The sequence below is a fragment of the Rhinolophus sinicus genome, chromosome 12 (genome assembly GCF_057876585.1).
Source record: "Rhinolophus sinicus isolate RSI-liver-muscle chromosome 12, RSI-T2T, whole genome shotgun sequence".
Lineage (NCBI taxonomy): Eukaryota > Metazoa > Chordata > Mammalia > Chiroptera > Rhinolophidae > Rhinolophus > Rhinolophus sinicus.
The window spans coordinates 14,711,560-14,731,001 of NC_142512.1; the positions used below are offsets into that span (position 1 = coordinate 14,711,560).

General features: G+C 41.9%; 1 protein-coding gene across 3 annotated transcripts; it reads left to right on the forward strand.

Annotated features, from left to right (window-relative positions):
• The first annotated feature begins 182 nt into the window (after positions 1–182).
• On the forward strand, positions 183–9,320 carry LOC109439055 (C-type lectin domain family 10 member A-like). Of its 3 annotated transcripts, XR_012492235.2 has the most exons (11): positions 183–315; positions 1,088–1,183; positions 1,836–1,952; positions 2,262–2,357; positions 2,452–2,523; positions 2,627–2,698; positions 2,805–2,891; positions 2,983–3,134; positions 3,210–3,316; positions 7,395–8,310; positions 8,937–9,320. XR_012492235.2 is itself a non-coding variant. In XM_074320117.2 (10 exons), exons 2-10 carry the CDS (start codon positions 1,117–1,119, stop codon positions 7,525–7,527), a joined length of 903 nt encoding a protein of 300 aa, XP_074176218.2. In that variant the 5' UTR covers positions 183–315; positions 1,088–1,116; the 3' UTR covers positions 7,528–9,320. The 3 variants fall into 3 exon arrangements, 2 of the variants coding, with proteins under 2 accessions (XP_074176218.2, XP_074176216.2); XM_074320117.2 differs by having other exon boundaries at positions 7,395–9,320; XM_074320115.2 differs by lacking the exons at positions 7,395–8,310; positions 8,937–9,320 and adding an exon at positions 3,455–7,388.
• Positions 9,321–19,442: the final 10,122 nt, after the last annotated feature.

Genomic DNA, 19,442 nt, shown 5'->3' on the forward strand with positions numbered 1-19,442 from the left:
GAGGAAGCCAGGAAGCTCTAAAGAAGCTGGAAAATGGAGACACACCCCAGAGGAGAGCAAAGTTGTCCCCATATCTAACTCCCCCAATCAACAATCTCTGCCTGTGTTCCGATTATTTACTGCCCAAAGTTGAGGAAATAAAAGATTCCAGATTATAGACTTCTGGGCTTTCAGAGACGAAGACCAGCAGGACTCGTCACTTATGTGACTCCTCCCTTGGTCCCCTCTACCCCACACTCCAAGATTTAGTTTCTTCCAACTCTGCTCATTGCTGCACAACGAACCCAAGAATCACAGCCTTCAGAATTTGCACAGGTAACAGGGCTGGGGATGCAGGTGAGACCAAGGAGACAGGGAGAGAGTTAGATAAAGCAGGGAGCGGGGAGTGTGGGTCTCAGGGGGGACGGAATGGGAAGAGGTATAAGGTGGCAGCTTGAAGATTTAATGACCGAGTAGAGGTTTTAGACTCTGTCCTTTTACTGGATTCGGGTTGAAGTATGGCAGCCAATATTCAGTCACAAACTGAGACTTAGCTCCACCTCTAGCCCAATTCCAGCCCTAATTTCAGATCCCAGCCCAGCCACAGCCCTAACTCCATTACAAACCCCAGATCCTCTTTACCTCCCAACCACAGCTTCAACTCCAGAGTCAACTTGAATCTTAACATCAGCTCCCACGCAAAGCTGAATCTTAACTCTCTTCTATTTCCAACGTCAGCTCCAGGCTTAGGACCCAGGCCATCCAGGGCATCAACATGAGTACTGACCCCAGTCCTAGCGGGAGACACCCTCAATTTCAGACCCAATGTTAGACCCAGTCCTAGCAATGCATTTAATTCCACCTTTACCTGTACCTCCAATCCCATACTCAGCTGTACCTAGCCCAAAGTCCAATCTTGAACCCCCTTCTAACCTCAGCTGTGAACCCAGGCCCATTCCCATTCTTTGCCAAAACCCTGGGCTCATTCTAAACCTGAACCTCAACTCTTACCTCAACTCCAGCCCTGACCTCAGCTCCAACCCAGTCCCAGCCTCCCTCGTGCCCCAGCTCCAGCCCCAGCCTGTCTCTGGCCCTGCCTCCATTTCAGCTCTGACGGCCTCAGAGTTTAGTCCAAACATGTCAATGAAGTATGAAAACTTCCAGTCCGTGGAGAGTGACAAGAAGAGCTGGTGGCTTAGCAATGGTAAGAGGAAAGGAGCAATGGTATCTCCTAAAATACTCTCTTAATATGTTTGTAATGACTTCTGCTGTCATGTCATCTATGTACCTCTGCCATGTGTACTGGTGGGGTCCCCCACTCTGAGGGGGTCGGGCCCCAGCCCCTGGGAGCTCCAGTATGAAGAGGATTCAAGGTCCTCAGAAAGACAGGGACAGGGAGGGCCACAGCGGGCCTGGCCTGTACTCTGGGGGAGGACACGACTATTCACTAATGGAGGAGTGAATAGTTGTGTTTGGAAGGGAAACATTTGCTAACCTGACAATACTAATGAGCGTGAGCCTGCTGAGGGCCTGGCTGCCAGAATTCACTTGTGCTCTCCTGTCCCCTCTCCCAGCCCTGGTGATAGGACCTTACATGTCACCATCATGCCTCTTCTGTGTGTTCTTGTATGCGTGTGTCCCCAGGAGTGTGAGGGGCACATGTGACTGAGAACTTGTGCTGTTCCTTGAGGGGTCAGAGGCCTGGCCTCCCCTGGCCCACAATCGTCGTCGTCCAGCCTCCCCCAGGCTTTACCTGCACCATCCTCCATCCCTGACAGGTCCCTGTGGCCCTCTCCTCCTCCCCTGTTTCTCTCCTGTCCTGGGTCTCCTCGTCCTGACCTCTTCTCCTCCTGCAGGGCTGTCCTGTCCCCAGCGCTTCCTGCAGAATCTCTGCTCGGGAGCCCGCCCGCTCCTGTTCTGCCTGGGCCTCAGCCTCCTCCTGCTGATTGGCATCTGCGTGATCGGATCCCAAAGTGAGAGTCACAGGGTCGCAGGGATCAGGGCAATAGTGGGGTACAATGAGGTGGGCACCAATGGCTGTCGTGATGGCTAAGGATGGCTGCTGGCTCTGTCATTTGTTTGTGGGTAAGGTAGTCAAACTACATAACCCCTCTAAGCCTGAGTCTCCTCATCTGAGATCGTGGCTAACAATAGTGCCTGTCCCTTTGGATTGGGTGGCTGTGAGGACCCTGTGAGACAATGTACGTCTGGTGCCCTGCTCAGTGCTGGCACAGAGAGGGCCTAATGAACCTCAGCACTGATTGTCTCATCCGCTTGACCAGATTCCAAGTTTCAGAGGGAGCTGGTGACTCTGAGAACAACTTTCAGTAATGTCACTTCGAACACTGTGGCTGAGCTCCAGGGCCTGCACTCCCAGGGTGAGCCTGGCTGGAAGGGGCTCTGGACTGGGCTGGGTTGTGGTGTGGGAGGGGTGGGAACTGACTCCCCAGCTCTGAGTCCCATGTCCTCCAGATGGCAGTTTGCAAGAAACCATAACATCTCTGAAAACTGAGGTGGGAAACCATGAGCAGGAACTGCAAGCAGGTGAGAGACCCTCCAGGATTGTGTGTGCCAGGGGGGTGGGGCAGGCTCTCAGAGCACAGGTCTGGTGGGAGCAGCCTGTGGTGCTGAGTGCCCTCCCCTCCAGCCCGCAGCTTGAAGGACAAGGTGTCTTCTCTGGAGAGTAAGCTGGAGACAGAGCAGGAGAAACTCAAAAAAGGTCAGGCTCCTTCTCCCCTCCACCTGGGCATGAAGTGGAGGGAGGGCATGGAGGGGACTAGGCTGGGCCCTCTGCACTGTCCCCACTGCTCATCTGTGTGTCCCAGATTATTCCGAAATGCTCCTGCGAGTCCAGCAGCTGGCCAAAGACCTGCTCTCCCTGAATTGCGAGATTGCTGCTCTCAAGAGCAATGGTGAGGGGTGTGCGGGGGAGTGCCGGGCCCCATTTTCTGCCCACATCCCACCGGGCAGCATCTCAGACCCTCCCCCACCCTGGCCCCTCAGATACTCGAAATACCTGCTGCCCCCTTAACTGGCTGGAGCATGAAGGCAGCTGCTACTGGTTCTCTCGTACGGGGAAGCCCTGGCCTGAGGCTGAGAAGTACTGCCAGCTGGAGAACGGGCATCTGGTTGTCATCAACTCGAGAGAGGAGCAGGTGAGCTCTCTGGAGAGTTGTCTGAGAGGCTAGCTGGTCTATGGAGAGTTCACCACCCTCTTCTTCTCTCCCTAGAAATTTGTTGAGCAACACACATCTCTTATGAACACCTGGGTGGGTCTCTCTGACCTAACAGGATCCTGGAAATGGGTGGATGGAACCAACTATGAGACAGGCTTCAAGTGAGTGTGTGCACGCTGCACTGTCCCTTCAGCTTGGGTCCTGCTGTGCCAGCCGCGCGAGACCCAGGGCGCAAGGGGTTCCTTGGACTTGGCTGAGGGTCTGGCCTCCTGGGGCTCACATCTGTCTGGTCTCCTTAGGAACTGGAGTCCAGAACAGCCAGATGACTGGTATGGGCACGGGCTTGGAGGAGGCGAAGACTGTGCCCACCTCACAGATAGTGGCCGCTGGAATGATAACTTCTGCCAGAGGCCCTACCGCTGGGTCTGTGAGACAGAGCTGAACAGGACCAGCTAGGAGCCTCCTCTCCCCTAATTTATTTCCTCAAAGCATTATTTGCTGAAGCGGTATGAATTGGGGACCCTCCTATCTGCTGGCCTCCTGCAGCTTCTCAGGGATTTTCATCTAGGACTTGAAGGGAAGGCGAAAGGATGGCGTCTAAAGAATGTAAAATGATGTTTGGAGGGGTAGGGATATTGGAATCCATGCCTCTTTCTGCAGTTTTTTTAAAGTGAAAAAGAGAGAAATATACTAAACATTCTGAGTTGTCTGGTTATTGGGGATTAGAAATGAGGAGTGGGCTGCAGTACTAGGAAGCCTTAGGTGGGCAGTGGGGATACTGGGAGAACTGTCAGATGGAGGGATTCATTATTTATAGGCATGTGATTTAGTGCAAGTCACTCTACTCTCTGAGTCTCAGCTGGAAAATAGTGTTGTTACTGGGACCATCCTACCTCCAGCAACGTCCCAGGAACAGAACCACCCTAATGTGTTGAGTGCTTCAAAAGCTTTGAATGAAACTCCTTGATGTCTGTTGCATGCATTACGGTGAACAGAAGCAGCATCCACAGGTAGCAAATACAATGAATCAAAACTGAGCCTCAACTAAGAGTCACCAAACGCATGAGGAAAACCAGTTCCACGGAAGGGAAGACCCCAGATAAATAGAATCCACAATCCAGGATGGGAGTTAACAGGACAAACAGATCAAGACTTTACTGACAATTAATGGGATTATCAACAAAAATCAACTAAGTATTAGCCACAAATAAGACCCCAACTAAACCTAAAAAGGAGCAATGTTCTAATCACAATAAAACACAATTAGACATGAACACCAAAGTAGAACCAAAAATGATCTATAAGACATATACATTTCTCGCCAACTAGATAACTTTAAGAGAAAATCAAAGTAAAGTGAAGTGAATTAGAAATCAACAAGGAGGATACTACATACTGTGGTTATGGGATGGTCTAAAGCAGTTACCAGGGAGAAATGTATATAACTTTTAGCACATTTATTTAAAAACCAAAAACAAACCAAAAACAAAAGCTTCAATTGAAATAAGCTCAGTTTTAACTCAAGAAACTTGAAAAAATAAAAATAAAAAATAAACCGCAAAGTAGAAGGAAGGAATTTATGTTTAAAAAAGTAATAATTACTGAGCTAGGGCCGGCCCGGTGGCTCAGGCGGTTAGAGCTCCGTGCTCCTAACTCCGAAGGCTGCCGGTTCGATTCCCACATGGGCCAGTGGGCTCTCAACCACAAGGTTGCCAGTTCGATTCCTCGACTCCCGCAAGGGATGGTGGGCAGTGCCCCCTGCAACTAAAATTGAACACGGCACCTTGAGCTGAGCTGCCGCTGAGCTCCTGCATGGCTCAGTTGGTTGGAGCACATCTTCTCAACCACAACAACCACAAGGTTGCCGGTTCGACTCCCGCAAGGGATGGTGGCCTGCGTCCCCTGCAACTAGCAACAGCAACTGGACCTGGAGCTGAGCTGCGCCCTCCACAACTAAGACTGAAAGGACAACAACTTGAAGTTGAACGGCACCCTCCACAACTAAGATTGAAAGGACAACAACTTGACTTGGAAAAAAGGCCTGGAAGTACACACTGTTCCCCAATAAAGTCCTGTTCCCCTTCCCCAATAAAGTCTTAAAAAAAAAAAATTAATGAGCTAGTATATAAAAATGTAGATATGATCAATAAAAGAAAAATGTGATTCTTAGAAAAGGTGAATAAAATAAACAAATACGAAGAAAAAAGATATCACAGACACATGACTTTGAAGGAGAAAGGTTAGAGAAGTATAAACATAGAGGATATAATTATATAACATTTCTAGATTAGAAACAGCAGAGTAAAGGCACTGTTTTCCCCACCATTGTTGTAATTTTTAGGTTTCTCTCTTAGAAACAGGGCTTACAACTTCTAAACTTATTAAGGGAAAATAAATTTAATCCAAGGAAGGCAGGAAAGGAGATAAAAAGCAGAACAGGTAGACAAGAAAAAGCAGAAAATAGAAGTTGAGTTCTGAAGCCAAATATGTTGCCGATTGTGTTAAATGAAAATGATTAATTATCTTGTTAAAAGACAAGAACTTCCAGACAGAATGAAAACTAGAAGCCCAATCACATGTGCAAAAGGCATGTCTGAAACAGAGATGTTGAAAGTAAAAGCATGAAGAAGACATGTGAGGCAAATTCTAACCAAAATAATTATCACATAAAATACAGTTTAAAAGAAATGTTATTAGTGATAAAAGGGTCACTTTCTAATGATAAAAGGTTTAATTTGATAGGAAGCTACACAAGTATTAAATATATGTGCACTGAATAAGATGGTCACCAAATATATAAAACAAAAATTTGGAAGTACAAGGAAAACATAGACAAATCTATATTCATAGTAGGAGAGTGTAATACAGCTCTCTCAGTGATGGATAGATTGAGCACACAGAAAAATCACTAAGTAAACCGATGTTTGACCCTGATGGAAACCAGATGGCAAGGAGAAATTTGATGCAGTCATACAGCTATGCTTCCAAAACCACTGCATGTGGAAGGACACATGGAAGGCATCTAGTACAGAAGGAGCACAGAAATGAAGACATAAATAGGAAACCTATTAGAGAAGCATCAAAGGATATAACCATTTCACAGAAGAACTCTTGCAGTCTAATATACTTATGAAGACATGCTTATAATCACTAATAATGAGAGAAATCCAACTTAAAACATCAATGAGCCATCTCTTTACACCCATCTGATTGATAAAAATTGGAGACGAAGTCAAGTGCTAGCAAGGATGCGGGGGCAATGAGAATCTTATACCCTGCTGATGGGAATGTAAAGTGGAACAGCCATTCTGCAAGGTTTTTAGTGGACATAAAAATGCATATATGCTAAGATTCCTGTGATCTTAATTCTGGGTATACATACAAAGAAATTCTCTCACTGCGAAGATGTTCATGGCAGTGCCGTTTGGGAAGCAGGAAATGCAGGAAACCTAGATGCTTGCTGCTAGCAGACTGTGGTGAGTGTGCCTGACAGACTACTATCCAGCATTTAGAAACAGTGACTGTGGTGCAACCAGTATGAAAAAATAGCATAGAGGGTCCTCAGAAATGAAAACCAGACCTACCAGCAATCCCACTTCCGGGTATATATCCAAAGGAAATTAAATCAGTATCTTGAAGATAACTGTGCCTCCACATTCACTGCAGCATTATTCATGATACCTACATATGGAAACAACCTAAATGTCCACCATCAGGTGAATGGATAAAGAAAATGTAAATATGTATGTATGTACACACAGTGAAATATTATTCAGCCATAAAAAGATGGAAATCCCACCATTTGCAACAACATGGATAAACCTGGAGGACACTATGCTGAGAGAAAGGCCAATACTGCATAATATCACTTATATGTAGAATCTAAAAAAGTCAAAATCATAGAAAGAGAGAGCTTGGGGATGAGGGAAATGGAGAGCAGCTGGTTAAAGAGTACAAAGTTTCAATTATGCAAGATGAATATTCTAGGTATCTAATGTACAGCATGGTGATTGGAGTTAATAATACTGCATTGTGTACTTGAAATTTGCTAAGAGAGTAGATCTTAAGTGTTCTCACCACACACAAAAAAGGTAACTATGTGAGGTAATGAATGCATTAATTAATTTGATGTGGGAATCATTTTATAATTTTTATGTATAGCAAATCACATTGTATGCCTTAAAAATCACATTGTATAACCTGAATATATACAATTTTTGTTTTTCAATCATACTTCAGTAAAGCTGGAAAAAACAAAGCATGTTGCACAGAAGAAAACCCAGTGACTATATATACACAAAGAAACATGGAGAGACCTAAAATCAACATTGAATGGAAAAAAAAACACAGAATGCAGTCTAAAACACAATAACATTGATGAAAATCAATAGCCTACAACAGCAGCACATAGTTTTCAAGGATCCATACAATTTCAAGGACGTGTCAAATCAATTCAAGTGGTTGCTTAAGGAAGGGAGCTGCAACCAACGTAAAGGGGAAACATCAAAATGAGAGAAGAACCTTGAACAGACTGAAGCTGAGAACATGCCTTGAACTGAGGAATGGGAGAAAGTCAAACCTCACCTGTGGCCCAGAAGGAACAATGTCTGTGTACAACTCAGCCTCCGCATGCCAGTATCCGTAATGGGAAGCACTGAGACACAGTCCATGGGGGACAGACCCGGATAAGGAAGTGAATCATCACCTAGACTACTTCTGGAGGTCGACCTAGAATGAAAAATTAGAATAAAAATATTAGAAAGGAGAAGGTCAATTTAAAAAGATTTGCAGGCTTGAGGTATCTCCATTGTGATGCAGTGGTGGCTACACAGCATCACCTGTGAAAGTGTTTTGTCAGAGAACCTTGAACTGGAATCTGATTAAACTTTTAGTACTACCAGTTTATAGGAAATTCAGTGGGGAGGAGAACATGCACACAGGTGGGCATTCCTTCAAGTCTAGAAGGTGCGAGATGTTACAAAGCCAATTTTTGGTGTATTTAAAAGAGAGAGAGAGAGAAGACGAAGAAAAAAAGAAGAAAGGGAAATTTTTGTAGATTAAAAGAGACAAGAGATATACCCAGTACGTGCAATGTGGAGACTTTGGATCCTGATTTCAATAAACTAATTATAAAAAGACATTATGGGAACATGAGGTAAATTTGAATGCTAACTGGATAAGGCGTTATTGTCAGTTATTTTTGGTATGATAATAGCATTGGGGTTAACTTAAAAATAAAAGACTGTATTTTAGAGATACATGCTGAAATGTTTACAGGTGAGATGACACGTCTGGGATTTGCTCTGGAATGATTCAGCAGAGTGGGGTGGGGGAGGTGGGGTGGATATAGAGGAAACAAACTGGTCACATGTTGATAACTATTGAAGCATGTGACTGAGTACGTGCGTGTTCATTATACTATTCTCTCAACTTTTGTACATATTTTGTTCCCTAGAGCTGAAACAGAAACTACAGAGCCTAAAAATATGAATTAACTAAAATATAGGACATAATAGATTTTTTACAAGTACGGTGTGGGGAAGTAATATTTTGCTTCTACAGAAATGATTGCTAGATTTGACTTCACTAAAATTAGAAACAAGCAATAGAATTGGATGGAATATTTTCAACATCTATAACCAGTAATTAAAACCTAGAAAATAATAATAATAATTTTTAAAAAACGTACAAAATAACAAGAGGAGCAGGTGAAGGACTGGAGCATGTCGGGGAGACTGGCTGGTTTATAGAGAAGTCACCACACTGCTCCTCTCTCCCCAGAAATTTCTCCAGCACCACATGTCTCCTGTGAACACCTGGTAAGGCCTCACCAACCAAAATAGGCCCTGGGGATGGGTAGACGAACAGACTGTGAGAACAGCTTCAGGTGAATATACCCTGGTCTTCCTCCTTCAGCTCTGCTCCTTGAGAATCTGATCCATGGCCTCATCTCCCCAAACCTGGATTCTGTTCCTTCTGACCTTCCTAGCTGGCTGTTGTCCTCTCCCCTCAGGAACTGGAAGCCAGGCCACTCAGATGACTGGCATGGGCACAGGCTGGGTGGAGGCGAGGACTGTGCCCACTACCTCTCTGATGGCAGGTGGAATGATGATGTCTGCCAGAGGCCCTACCGCTGGATCTGTGAGACCAGCCTGGGCAAGGCCGGGTAGGACATCTCAGAGCTGCTTCCTGTCGACTACTCAGCCTTGGAAACAGCAGGGATGGCGGAGGGGGATTGTTCCCCAGACACCACTAACAAGACCTCCGTGGGAGAGGAATAAGCCCTGGGATATTGTACTTCCATCATTTTGAATTTTTTTCTCCTTAACTTTCAAATGACTACATAGAGTTCCTAAGTGTTTCTTTTTAATTCAATGTCAGCTTTATTGAGGTATAATTGACATGTAAAATTGTAAGACATTTAAAGTGTATAATGTGGTGATTTGGTATATATATACGTCGTAAAAGGATGACATCCATCTAGTTAGTGCATCCATACATAACCTCACATATTTTTCTTTTGTGTGTGTGTGTGCTAGCACTTAAATTCTACTCTCTTATCAAATTTAGTTACACTAGACTGTTATCATGCAATCACCATGTTTTACATTAGATCCTTGGAACTTATTCATCTTATAACTGAAAATTTATACCTTTTTACCAACCTCTCTCTATTTTCCCCACCTCCAGCCCCTGCAACCACTTTCTACTCATGTTTCTATGACTCTGATTATTTATTTTTTATTTTTTAGATTTCACAAATAAGTGATGCCTTGCAGTATTTGTCTTTCTCTGTCTGGCTTATTCCACTTTGCATAATGCCCTTAAGGTCCATCCATGTTGTTGAAAACGGCAGGATCTCCTCTCAATATTGAATAAAATTCCATTGTACATATACACCACATCTCCTTTACTCACTCATCCATTGATGAATACTTAGATTGTTCCCATATCTTGGCTATTGTGAACAATGATGCAATGAACATGGGAGTACAGATATCTCTTGAATATCCTGCTTTCATTTCCTTTGGGTAAATAACCAGAAGTGGGATTGCGAGATCATATGGTAGTTCTATTTTTAATTTTGGAGGTAACCTCTGTATTATTTTCCATAGTCACCCAAATGTCAGACAGATAGTATTTGGGCAGCAATTTACATTCCCATCAATAGAGTATAAGGATTCTTTTTCTCCATCGCTTCACCAACCTAATTTTTTTTTTAACCTTAAAAACCACCTTTATTGAGGTATAATACTTCAATGATAAAATGCACCCATTTAAAGAGTAGACATGACTTTTGACAAATATACATACCTAGGTAACTATCATTTCAATCAAGATATAGAACATTTCCATCACTCTCAAAAGTTCCCTGGTTCCCCTTTGCAGTCAAACCCATTTCCTTGTCCCCAGGCAACTAATGATTGTTTTCTTTTACTAGTGATTGGTTTTGCCTATTCTAGAGTTTTAGATCAGTGAAATCACGCATTATATACTCTTTTATGAAACCACATGTATTTCACATTGCCTGATCTTTATTTAGCACCCTGAAAATAACAGAAGGAAGAAGCTAGGTGAGACCTTGGAAATTCCCGTTATTGTAAAAAGAGCACTTTCTTTCAATAGATTGAATCCCACTCTATTCTGTCACTTAAAAACTATATAAACAGTGTGATAAGGAAAAAGCAATTATTAACTTATTTGAAGATCCCAGAGTTGTTGGGAAAAGTAGATAAGATCCCCGGATGTATTGGTTAGCTATTGCTGTTTAACAAACCACCCCCGAATGAACAGTGGTTTAAAACGATAAGCATCTATTATTATAGTTCTTGGGTCTGTAGGTCAGCTGGCTGGCATTTTGGTCTGGCCAGGCTTGGCTCATCTGAGCTAGGCTCGTTCATGCATTTGTGGTCAGTTGGTGGCGTGGCCGGGAGCTGGCTGGTCTAGGATAGCCTCACTGCCATGTGTGACATTTGGCTGGCTACAGGCTGGGACAATGGGGACGACTCGGCCATGTTAGGATGTGCACATAGTGTGTCAGCAGGGTTCCAAGAAAGTGACTGGAGGAGTGCAAGGACTCTTAGTTTTGGAACTGAAGCGTCACTTCTGCTGCATCTTATGGAGCAAAGTAGATCACAAGGCAGCCCCGACTCAAGGAGTCAAGAAATAGACTCCACTTTTTGATGAGAGGAGCTACAAAGTCCTGCTGCGGAGAGAATGGATATAGGGAGGGGTGGAGATTGCTATGTTCTTCCATTGATCTAGTCTACCAGGGGAAGCGTCTCAGCTGTAAAGAACCAGAATAGCTAGGGCTTCTCATTAGGAGAGGGCAGGGTACATGCATTGCTGTATTACTTGCACCCAGATACCTGCCTGGAATATAAGAAGGTCTCAATTAAGGTTAATTAAAAATAAAGAGGGAAGGTATGGGAAAGACAAAATTTACCTTCCGAGAGGCATCAGCCCTTCACTTGTCCCTGCCTAGCAGCATCCCATGAAAATCAGCAGACTGGAGCAGAGAGAGGTTTTCGTGGGAAGTGCTCTGAGGGGACCTGGACTGATGGGGTCCGGAGGGCACTGCCCAGTGTGCCAGAGATTCCATCAAGAGCGGTGGCACCCAGCTGATTCTGTGGGCACCAAATACTGGGCACTACTCTAGCCAAGGGCACAGAACGAAAAAACAATACCAGTAATATTCCCAATCAGTAAGTGCAAGTTCATTTCCCTCATCAGCTTATGCAGGCCTACTTAGTTCATTCTTGGTCGGCTGCGCGTTGGATCAGCATTCAGATACCATGGTGTTCTGTGTGTCCGGACTGGAATAGTCCTGGAAATCCTCCTTCAGTCTGATAATAGAACTGATGCTTGTCTAATCAATGTCCGCTCAGAAGCCCATACTCATGAGTCTGTTCCTTGAAATAACAGTATTTAAAAATACTTGGTCCAATGCCTTTCATGAGGCTTTCAGACTATCCTTCTTTGTTGAAGACACTTCGGTTTGTTTGTTTTCTTTGGTTTGTTTCTTTGTTCCTTTTTACCATGTAGCTTATAACAGAATCTTCAGGCAAGCGCCAGAAGGAAACACAAAACTTACATATTGGCAATGCTGAATGGTTACAGCAAATTTATTACTATAACTAACAATACCATAATGGAGGAGAGTAATGTTATCTATGGAAGAGAAATACAGACTATCTTAAGGGGATTTGATGGATGTTTCCTGTCAAGCAAGAACAATTTATGGACAGCAAGGGCATTGACAAATCTCCAGACCTTCCAATGTATTGTATAGAGTGTACAATCTCTGAAATGCATTTATATTAGTAACATTGCCAATATGTAATTAACTTAGAGATGACTGAGGTCCTCTTTTAATTGGACAGCTCTTCCCATGCAGCTCTTAAAATAGCATTGAAATAATTAAAAATATGGAGCACGCAAAATAAATCTTTCTTCTTCTCCTTCTCCTTCTCCTTCTTCTCTTTCTCCCTTTCCCTCTCTGTCTCCTTCTCCTTCTCCTTCTTTTTCATCTTTTTAGTTAGCACCCCTCTTTTCTAAAGTAAAAGAAAAATCTATGTGGTTGTCCAGTAGCCTTCTGGGAAACCCCAAAGATAGTTTAAGGTAAAAGACATCCTCAAAATTTTATTGTCAGACTGAATTAAACGTCTGATCTTGAGGAGGCAAAATGAATAGTTATCAGAGATATTGATCATTAGTTTAGGATAGTAGCATGAATGCCAGAAATAAGGAATGGTTGAAGCTTTTATAAGAGCAATAGTGCAATATTTGAAAAATACAAACAGCATAAAGTAACACAGTTGTACGAAATCTTAGCTCATTCAGCAGTGAGGAACTTTTGCTTGCTTGTTTAAATAATCAAGGACATAAAAAATTCAGCCTAGAGCACAAAAAGTTATGATGATGAGATATAGAATCCTTGCTCTCTGAGAAGACTATGTGGTGATAAAGAATAAATTTTACTATTTCTTGTTTAGAGCAGACCTAACACTCTAAGAGCATTTTTTATTTGAATAGAGAGAAAACAATTTTAGCCTTTCATTAATGTAATATTAGGCAGGAATATATTCTCATACTTTAATATATGTTATTAATAAACTCACCAAAATTAAACTGATGTTGCCAGAGTTAACACATTTCATTCCTTCTTTGCAGAGTCACTATTTACAGGGATTATGTATAGTCCAAGGAAATTAAATTTCATTTCTGCAAACTTTCTACCACTTTCTATATCCATTCAAGTTTTGCTCTCTACTGTCATCTTGCAAGTTCTCGGAAAACTAATAAACCTTTTAGGGGGAAAAACTCTCTCTCTCTCTCTCTCTCTCTCTCGATAAACAAAAATAACACATATTTTCTTGCATACACATTCCTAATTCATTGTCATCATTGTTTCAGCATAGTCTCAACTACACTGATTAATAATAACTGTTAATCAAGGTAGTAAATTTCTCTTTCGCATGGAAAGGTGGGAGGTAGGTCATTGAGAATTGCTGGTAACATATCAGAATCTAGAAATCTAACAAGGTTTCTAGATCACACAAGTACACACCTGAAGCCACACACAATTCCTTATATACTTTTATAAAGTGGCAAAGTGAATTTTTTTTTAACATAACCAATGTCAAGAAATGTAGAGTCTGAGACTTTCTTTGAAGGGTCTGAAATTCTACCCTACTTGCAAGCTAATGAGCTAGTCTGCCATCATTGCATAGATACTAGCACAAGATTTGACACCACTGAGTCAGACATTGAAGGATTTTATTACTCAGGATACAGTCAACAGCATGAGTGCCCTGTTTGTCTCAGATCCCCTGGTGTCCCAAGGCCAAGGGGCCTGGCCCAATGCTGCTCATTCAGGTGGATTACAACACAGCCGAGGGACCCTGAGTTTAGGGAATCCAAGTCTTTTATTAGAGTCAGTTAGCCTGACTGTCCTTAGTCTTGCAGGGACACCTCATCTTTATTATACTGCACAGTCAACAAACCTGTTCCTTGCCCTGGGGGCAGACTCTGTTTCTATTTTCCAACGCTGTTTGCTATACAAATCTCCTTGAAAAGACAACCTCGAATGCCAACAGTGACTTTGCTCCTAAGATGTGCACAAATGTGAGAGACCCATGAAGAAATGTCTTCGTAAAACCTAGAGTTCCTCTACAATTGATAGAAATAACAAACAAATGTGTTAAAATGATGTTTGGTGATCAATATTTCCTAGTCCTATTTTACTTAGAAATTATGTAGGTGTCTGAAGATCACCTACTAATTGATTTGATTAAGGTCTTAAAGTTAAACTAAGGATCTTGAAAGTTATGTTTAAGCAAAGCGTTGAACAGGACACCAAAAGGTATTTATGAAAGAGCAGTTTATTAGAAGCGAAAATACACTCCAAAGAGATAGGAGCGGGCCTGAGCAACAGAGTGGCTCAAAAGGCGCTGACTGGCGAGGACTTGGAGTTTTTCTTTTCTTTTCGATAGAATGGGCTATTCCTCTTTAGGTGTGGGGCCACTTGATTGGCACCTGTGATTGACAGGAGGCTATTACCTCATCTTTTTTAGACTGTTCATGTTCCTTCTCAAAATTCAGTCTGTTATAATGATATTAATAAGCTTCTGGGCATATGTATGGTATTATAATGATGGTGTAATGAGGCTAAGGTAAGATGAAGGTCGTTGTAAACTTTACTGCGCAGGTGTGAGTGACCGGTCTAATCTAGTTAGGCATTTTATATCCTTTAGCTTCCTCATAGTGGTTGATGGTTATAGTGGTAAAGGAAAGTTTTGTGTGGAGAGGGAAGGTCTTCTGGGCAGTCACTTTTCATAGGCCATGTTGAACGTGTGGGAATGTTACCTGACATGTTCGGGCATGTTGGAGACCCAATTCCTGTCTCTAACTGCCTGTCTATGTTCCTCTTGAGAGATGTGATCCCCATATATCTCTATGGGAAGTTGAGTGACATGCGATCTCTTCTGTATCTGCTTCCTGCTGAATATGGTTGTTGTCTCTACCTATCGGGGATTTATGGAACTCTCGCTGTATCTGCTCTTTAGATGAGGGAAAGGGGTCTTGGGATCTGCCTAGAAGGCCATGTTGACCTCTTTGCACGGGTTGTACTGGAAGTCTTGCTGTGGCACCGTTTGTATCCCATCAGCCCCTAGATGAGGAAAGATAGATTTTGGTTAAAGAGTTAAAAGTGTTAGCCCAAGAAGCAGGACCCAAAGCTATCAACACAAGTTGGCTGTGTGATAGAAAATGTGTTTAGCTTCATGGAGTCTGTGGCCTTTTTCTCCGGTTTAACCAGTGGTTCAGGTGGCATTGTTCACCCAGGAGCTGGGCCCGGAACAGCCTGGAGCAGGGCCAGGGGACGTCCTATGATTCGGCCTAGGGACTATCTTCTATTTAAGATTAAAAAGATGATTTGAAAGGTGATTAAGATCAGGAACTGGGGAGCTAAAAAACTAGGAAAAAGGAGACTTAAAAATCCTGTAGTGGGGGGACTCTCCTGTATTAATATGGCTGCTTTTAAGCTAAAATTATTAAGCCAATTTGATCATGTGGACATAGCTTCTTATGTGGAAATGCTTCTAAGCTAAAAATTTCTGTGAGGAGGGATGTTGTTTCTAAACATTTGAACATTCAGTATGTTTGAAGTTGCTGCTTTTGGAGGATTTGTAGGAAAATTAAATGTGTGTGTGTGTGTGTGTGTGTGTGTGTGTGTGTGTGTGTGTATTTGTCTCTATAAACCAACCTGAAAAGAGCATCTTTAAGAGATTTTTTACTTTATTAATTATTTACACAGTGTTAATAATCCAGAACATCTTTTACTCTCTCACACAATGAGAGGCAATGGCTTTTCTTTATTCTAGTCACACAAAGAGTCTGCAGCTTCAGTTCTACAACTTCAGCCACAGGTCCAACGTAAACACAGAAATACAAAGATCCATTAGTCCAAGAAAGCAGGGCAGGAACTGGGAGGAGGGCCCAATGGCAAATCAAGGTTGCACACTGATACATAAACCAGGGCCTTGCATGTGCAATGACAAAACTCATGTGATTTAAAAATCTCACTTGCTACCTGGCAAGAGCACTCCATTAAGAAGTCTGTTTCTTAACTTTAGGAAACCTCCCAAACTGGCCTGGTAATTATTCAGATGGACCGTCTATAATGCAAGAGTTCTCCTCTGAAAAAGAAATTTGGGTCCATGAAAATAACACAGCTCTGTGGGTGAGCATGTTAAAGTTTGTCAAAGTTGCCTTGTGGAAAAATGAATCTTAGCTAAGGAGGAAATGAGGCTGAGGAAGGAATGATGTCTTATTTTATCTCTTTCAGTTTGAACTTAAGTTTAGTCTTTTATTAGTAGGACTCTTCGGCTACAAACTACAGAAACCACTGAAACTAGGTTATGAAAAAAATAAAAGAGCATCTGTTATAAGGATACAGGGGTATCTCACAGAACCCGAGAGCAGGGTATCATCTGAGGCCCTGGACAGAATGGAAATAGGAACTGGAACCCTCTCTTGGTTTCTTGTGTCTGATGGCCACTCAGCTTTTTTCTTCGCTCTCACTGTATGCTATCTTTCTCTGTTTCTGTGGCAATGTATTAGTCATGTTTTTTACTTTCTATATTTTATGATACTTTGACATCTTGCAGATAATCCTATCTCCATGAATTGTTTCCTTGAGTGCCCTTTCACCTTGCTGGTGAAAAGCCACTATGGGACTGATGCAGAAATAGAGGTAAAAATTATCTTTGAAAGAAGTCTCTGGAAATAGATAACTAATTCTGTAGCTCATATGAAACAACAGAAGAGAGAACGTCTAGGAAAATTCTAAAAGAAGAAAAATATTGTGGGTAGATTAGCCCTGCTGAATGGTTAAAAAAAGCCACAATAGTTGAAATAGTGTGATACTGTACATGAACAGACAGTTCAAAAGAACTGAGTAGGGAGCCCAGCAACTGACCCAAATATATGAGAATTTAGTATATATGATAAAGGTGTAGTTTCCTTCTCTGGAGAAAGGAGTATTCAACAAATAATGTGTTAGCAAATGGATGGAATGTGGCAAATTAAAATTAGATCTTTATTTTAGTCCATAAAGTAAATAGAGTCCAGGTGATTCAAGAATTAAATGTAAAATTGAAATAACATAAGTATTAAAAGGAAACATGAAACAATTCTTCTATAATATTAGAGTAAGGAAACTTTTCAAAGAAGTATGACACAATTCCAGGACCAAGAAGAAAAAAAATATTCAACAAAAAACAGCTTTATATAAAGCTGCATGGAGAAAAAGTTACAATCCAAGTCAAAAGGCAAATATCTAGAAATACTGACAACACAAAAGGCAGCAAATGGCTAGATTGCTGAATATATGAACAATTCTGACAAGTAAATAATAAAAAGTCAAACTATGTGAAGAGTTTATATAAAAATGCAAATTGTTCTTAAACATACAGAAAATGAAACTGTGGATAAGGGGGGACAACTGTAATGAGTAGTGGATACAAGATAATTATATAAAAGAGTTATATTACACCAAGTATTCTCAAGTTGTAGTTCATAGAATATTGAAGGTCCCCGAGGCATTTTTGGGAAAATTATTGTATCATAATACAAAAATTATATTTGTTTTTTTACCGTGTTAAAATCGACATATATCATGCAAAATTCATGATGTCTAAAACAACTGCGATACTAGAATCAATCAAGGCAGTGGTACTAAACTTTAGTAGTGGTCATCATTGTATTCTTTACTGCCATGTACTCACAGCAAAAAGTATACCAGTTTCAATTAAGAATGTTCTTGATAAAATAGCAAATACTGCTAATTTTATTAAATCTTGACTGCATACATGTCTTATTGATCTTCTTTGTGGTCACCCCCATGACTATTTTGTAACTATAAATTTGTACTTCTTAAACCCTTTCCTTTTTCACCCATCCCCCCAACACTCCTCCCATCTGGAAACCATCAAAATGTTTTCTGTATTTATGAGTTTGTTTCTGTTGTGTTTGTTTATTTATTTTGTTTTCTTTAGATTCCACACATAAATGAAATCATATGACATTTGTCTTTTTCTGTCTGACTTACTCCACTCAGCACAATACCCTCTAGGTCCATATATATATATATATATATTTTTTTAAGGATATTTTCCAGGGGGAATTTTGTTTTGTTTTTAAGATTTTATTGGGGAAAGGAAACAGGACTTTATTGGGGAACAGTGTGTACTTCCAGGACTTTTTCCAAGTCAATTTGTTGTCCTTTCAGTCTTAGTTGTGGAGGGCGCAGCTCAGCTCCAGGTCCAGTTGCCGTTGCTAGTTGCAGGGGGCACAGCCCACCATCCCTTGTGGGAGTCGAACTGGCAACCTTGTGGTTGAGAGCCTGAGCTCCAACCAACTGAGCCATCCGGGAGCTCAGCGGTAGCTCAGCTCAAGGTGCCGTGTTCAATTTTAGTTGCAGGGGGCGCTGCCCACCATCCCTTGCGGGACTCGAGAAATTGAACTGACAACCTTGTGGTTAAGAGCCCACTGGCCCATGTGGGAATCAAACCGGCAGCCTTCAGAGTTAGGAGCATGGAGCTCTAACCGCCTGAGCCACCGGGCTGGCCCCTCCATCCGTATTTTTGAAGATGGCAAGATTTCATTCTTTTTTATGGCTGAATAATATTCCACTGTACATATGAAGGTCTTACAATTAAATTTGTGAAATTGTTGGAACGCTGTTGCTTTTTTGATATCAGAGGGATTATTCATTATGAATTTGTACCAACTGGACAAACAGTTAACCAAGTTTACTATTTGGAAGTGCTGAAAAGGCTGCATGAAAAAGTTAGATGAAAATGACCTGAACTTTTCACCAACAATTCATGGCTCTTGCATCATGACAATGCACCAGCTCACACAGCACTGTCCTGTCTGTGAGGGAGTTTTTAACCAGTAAACAAATAACTGTATTGGAACACCCTCCTTACTCACTTGATCTGGCCCCCAGTGATTTCTTTATTTACCTGAAGATAAAGGAAATATTGAAAGGAAGACATTTTGATGACATTCAGGACATCAAGGGAAATGTGACGACAGCTCTGATGGCCATTCCAGAAAAAGTTCCAAAAATGCTTTGAAGGGTGGACTAGGCACTGGTGTCAGTGCATAGCTTCCCAAGGGGAGTGCTTCAAAGGTGATCATAGTGATACTCAGCAATGAGGTATGAACACTTTTTTCTAGGATGAGTTTGTGAACTTAATTGTCGGACCTCATATATAC